Source organism: Colobus angolensis, unplaced genomic scaffold (assembly GCF_000951035.1).
Source record: "Colobus angolensis palliatus isolate OR3802 unplaced genomic scaffold, Cang.pa_1.0 Scaffold133, whole genome shotgun sequence".
Lineage (NCBI taxonomy): Eukaryota > Metazoa > Chordata > Mammalia > Primates > Cercopithecidae > Colobus > Colobus angolensis.
This window is the reverse complement of record NW_012114411.1, coordinates 2,014,670-2,019,369: the sequence shown is the minus strand read 5'-3', so window position 1 is coordinate 2,019,369 and position 4,700 is coordinate 2,014,670. Positions and strand designations below refer to the sequence as shown.

The 4,700-nt window shown below is 45.3% G+C and overlaps 1 protein-coding gene across 1 annotated transcript in view; it reads left to right on the top strand.

Annotated features, from left to right (window-relative positions):
* The first annotated feature begins 1,859 nt into the window (after window positions 1-1,859).
* Window positions 1,860-4,700, top strand: part of SEPHS1 (selenophosphate synthetase 1) — a 29,125-nt gene continuing 26,284 nt past the window's right edge. The window contains exon 1 of the mRNA XM_011934290.1: window positions 1,860-2,822. Within this exon, the coding sequence (XP_011789680.1) occupies window positions 2,630-2,822 (193 nt within the window). The 5' untranslated portion in view covers window positions 1,860-2,629. The remainder of the gene's footprint in view (window positions 2,823-4,700) is intronic.

The window sequence follows — 4,700 nt, the reverse complement described above, 5'->3', positions numbered from 1 at the left end:
CCCGCTGACCGGCTCCCCGGCTCCGCACGCTCGTTGGAGGAGGAAAAAAAAAAAAACCAAACTGGAAACGTGCCCGGGAAGGAAAGGGCTAAACGTTGCTTTAAATATTCATGCTATTGTTTTAAAGGCGTAAACATGTGGCTGCGGGGTCGCGGGGCACCGTCTCTTATTAATGCAAATGGATCCCCCTGGTTCCCTAATCACTGCACATTTCCCCCAGCACGCCTCCTCCTTCCCATACCCTCCGAAAATGTAAGAATTTAGTACCTTTTTCATTAGGTTGTGAGGCTGATTTGTGTCCTTCCGACCATTTCTAATTTTAAATCTGAGCGCCCTCCTGATAGAAGGTGTTTTAAACTCCCCCCCTCCTTAAAACTCTGAGAAGATAGTGTCTTAAAAGGAAGTGATCTCCCCACAATTTTCCTCCCCACCTTTTTGGGAGCCGGGAGAGGAATATAGATGGGAGGTAGGAAAATAACTGGATGCCTCGTGAGTTGGATTTTTTCTTTCTTTCTTTCTTTTTTTTTTTTTTTTTTCTGGTAGGGGTGAGGCTGTGTTAAATGCGGGGTGTTTTTTGAGGAAAGGACTTTGTTGTTTTTGTTGAAACGCCTTCCAAGTCAAAGTGGTATTCAAACTTTCCCCCAACTCTAAGATGGCTTCAAAATTCTGTTCTCTGTCACTTGGCGGCCAGCGCCTGCTCTTTTTGGGCAGGGAGGCTTCTTCGGATCGTGTTGGAAAGCTGAGTCCTGTTCAGTTACGTTTCCCACCGAAATCATTACTCATCTCAAACCGTGTTTTTGTGAAGACGGTTTGGATTACTGCCCAAACTCGGGTTTCTTGAGATTTCTATGAGCGATGTGCGTCCCAAGGGATGGAAAACTCTATAAGTGGGAGTTATGTTCTTAATCATAAATTTTATAGGGGAAACCGACCTTAAAACTTGGGGTGTCTGTAATTCTAGTCCCAATAAAGTATCTGTCTGGAGGTTTGTGACCTCGAGGAACACATGTTGTTTTTTCCTTGAGCCCCAAAGGCTAAAAAACGTAGGAGTACTTGTTCCAGAAACCTAACAGTGGTACACAGGGCCGAAATGCTGGTGATTTAGTATGGCTTAATTTATTGTTAAGGTTCTGCAATGAAATGATAATGAGGAGTAGCATGTTTTGTCAGTGATGTGTGTACTAGTTTGCTGGGCTACATATTTGCTTTCTAGGAAATAGCACTGCATGAAAACTTCAGAGAACTTTCCAAGCATTCTTCTGAAGAACACAGACCTTGCTGTGTTCAAGCGCCATTGCAGTTTTTAAGTTGTGCCCTTTGTAGAGGACTCCTATTAGTTTTGGATTGCATTGTATATATATATATATATATTTTTTTTTTTTTTTTTTTTTGAGGCGGAGTCTCGCTCTGTTGCCCGGCCTGGAGTGCAGTGGCCGGATCTCAGCTCACTGCAAGCTCCGCCTCCCGGGTTTACGCCATTCTCCTGCCTCAGCCTCCCGAGTAGCTGGGACTACAGGCGCCCGCCACCTCGCCTGGCTAGTTTTTGTATTTTTAGTAGAGACGGGGTTTCACCGTGATAGCCAGGATGGTCTCGATCTCCTGACCTCGTGATCCGCCCGTCTCGGCCTCCCAAAGTGCTGGGATTACAGGCTTGAGCCACCGCGCCCGGCCTGCATTGTATATTTTATTTGTTTGTTTGTTTGTTTTTTGAGACGGAGTCTGTTGCCCAGGCTGGAGTGCCGTGGCTCCATCTCAGCTCACGGCAACCTCTGCTTCCCAGGTTCAAGCGATTCTCTTGCCTCAGCCTCCCAAGTAGCTGGGATTACAGACGCGCACCGCCACCTTCGGCTAATTTTTGTACTTTTAGTAGAGACAGGGTGTCGCCATGTTGCCCAGGCTGGTCTCCTGACTTGAAGTGATCCACCCACCTTGACCTCCCAAAGTGCCGGGATTATAGGCATGAGCCACCACGCCCAGCCTTTTGTTGTATATTCTTTGGACTCAGAGGGAAAACGTGTTTTTCTAAAATTAAGATTTAACATCGTGAAGAATTTTGTCCAGTGCATTTACATTAATGTCCTTTTCTGCCAAGTTTGTAGTGAGCGTTTCATTTTTCTATGTGATAAAGCAAAAGATACCAAAAAATTTTCCAGCAAAGTCACCTTAGTGAGGACTGCCGCTTTCTAAACCACAGTGCTTCCAGGTTGACATATGAATTGCCCAGAGGTGCTGTTCTAATGCTGAGTCCTAGAAGAACCTTTGGGACTTGCTGTTCAAGGTGGCGTAGTGTCATGTGAACCTGCAGGCTGGCCCTCTTGCCACAGTTAAAACCACAGTCCAGATGTCAGGTCTTGCGTAGATGTCTGTGCTGACATAGTCCCTTTATGAAAAGATCTATTTTGTCATATGCTCAGCTGTGATGAATATAAGTGGTCTTGATGATTTCAGCCCTTGTCACATTAACTTTTCCCTGTCATGTATTCACTTGATTCGCTGGTAGGTTCCCGTGGGAATTCTTTTCATGGCATCTTTGTGTTTTGGTGACACCCAGGTGGATCCATAAAGAACCCAGCCAACGCGCAGAGGGAGGGGAGGGGCTGAGCTGTGAGGAGAGCGGGGCCCAAGAACCATGTCTACGCGGGAGTCCTTTAACCCGGAAAGTTACGAATTGGACAAAAGCTTCCGGCTAACCAGATTCACTGAACTGAAGGGCACAGGCTGCAAAGTGCCCCAAGATGTCCTGCAAAAATTGCTGGAATCTTTACAAGAGAACCACTTCCAAGAAGATGAGCAGTTTCTGGGAGCTGTTATGCCAAGGCTTGGTAGGTAACTCAGTGTTTCTTTGATGGTCTGCAATCCAATCAGTGAGTCAAAAACCAGATTTCTCGCCTCCCATGTTGCCTATTTATTTTTTTATTAATTTTTTTGCTTTTATAGATTCGGGGAATACACATGCAGTTTTGTTACATGAATATATTACATAATGGTGAAGACTGGGCTTTTAGTGTGGCCATCACCCAAATGGTGTACATTGTACCCCCCTTTTATTTTTTTTGAGTTTTTGTGAGAAGGATTAGAAGAGCAATCAATGGTAACTATGTTATGTTCTTGTAACTTATATAGAGAAAGTACTTGAAACGCATCAAGAGGGGTACTCTTGACAGTTTTTAAATTATGGAGTATGCGATTGAGATTGTTATATTACAGTAAAAAAGTTTTTACTGTAATATAACAAAAACTTTTTTAATAAAACTTTTTTTTAATGTACTTGGATGGCAGTGACTGTGTCAGGAGAGCATTGGGGTTGTCTGCAGGATGCATTGGGTGAAAATTGTGTTGCAGGGAGGAGGTGGGACTGCTCCAGACCCAGGACTGGATGGATCTGTTCTTGACCCCAGCTTGTCTTCTGGAACCAGGGCAATGTCTTTTTCTTTGCTAAATTCCTGATGTCATGACTGATTTCACTTTTCCCAAACACAGAGCTTAGAAACAGATTCTGGGCTCCCGGGGTATTGTTTATTCATGTTTCTTGTGCAGTTTATTAAGTACATGGTACAAGACTGTGATCACTTGTGTTCGACGCATAGTTTTGGAGGTTTGGATGTTCTGTAATTACTGTGTGACTTGCTCAGTTTTCTTCCTTTTTCTTTGAAATGGAGTCTCACTCTGTCACCCAGGCTGGAGTGCAGTGGCGCGATCTTGGCTCACTGCAACCTCCGCCTCCCGGGTTCTAGCGATTCTCCTGCCTCAACCTCCTGAGTAGCTGGGATTATAGGGGCCCGCCACCACACCTGGCTGATTTTTGTCTTTTTAGTAGAGACGGAGTTTCAGTGTGTTGGCTGGGCTGGTCTCGAACTCCTGACCTCAGGCAATCTGCCTGCCTCAGCCTCCCAAAATGCTGGGATTACAGGCATAAGCCACCACATCCAGCCAAGGTTTTCATTTCATTTCTTTTTGGCCATTATTTTGTAAAGTTCACTGGTTATGAGCCTGGGGCCTCCTTTCCTCCCAGACAGAGAAAGCAGATAAAAGCAGACTTGGCTCTGGTTGGAAGGGAAGAAATGTTACACCCCAGTCCCTGGTGACCTGCAGGACTTTCAGGAGCTCAGTTTGAAAACGGTTCCTGCCGTCCAGCTGATGGTCAAATTTTGGAGAAATACCACGTGGGCTAGCTGGATTTGATGTTGGCTTATTTGTCGAGAAATCAGAATATACTGAGGAAGCTGTTAGATAACTGTCAAGAAAAAAAGCTATTAATACTTAATGCTCAAAAACCAATGAAATTAAAACATTACGGGATAAAGTAAGAATTACTATTTATAACTTCCTCTGGCAGTCACTTATTGTCACTCATATTACGTCGTGAATGTCACCCAGCCCTCCTGAGCCTCAGCTTCCTAATCTATAAAATAATAATTACTGTTTGGGGTTGGGGGCAGTGGCTCATGCCTGTAATCCCAGCACTTTGGGAGGCCAAGGTGGGCGGATCACTTGAGGTCTGGAGTTCAAGACCAGCTTGGGCAACATGGCGAAACCTGTCTCTACTAAAATTACAAAAGTTAGCTGGGCCTGCTGTTGTGCGCCTGTAGTTCCAGCTCCTTGGGAGGCTGAGGTGGGAAAATCCCTTGAGCTCAGGAGGCGGAGGCTACAGTGAGCTGAGGTCACACCACTGTACTGCAGCCTGGGTGACAGAGTGAGAC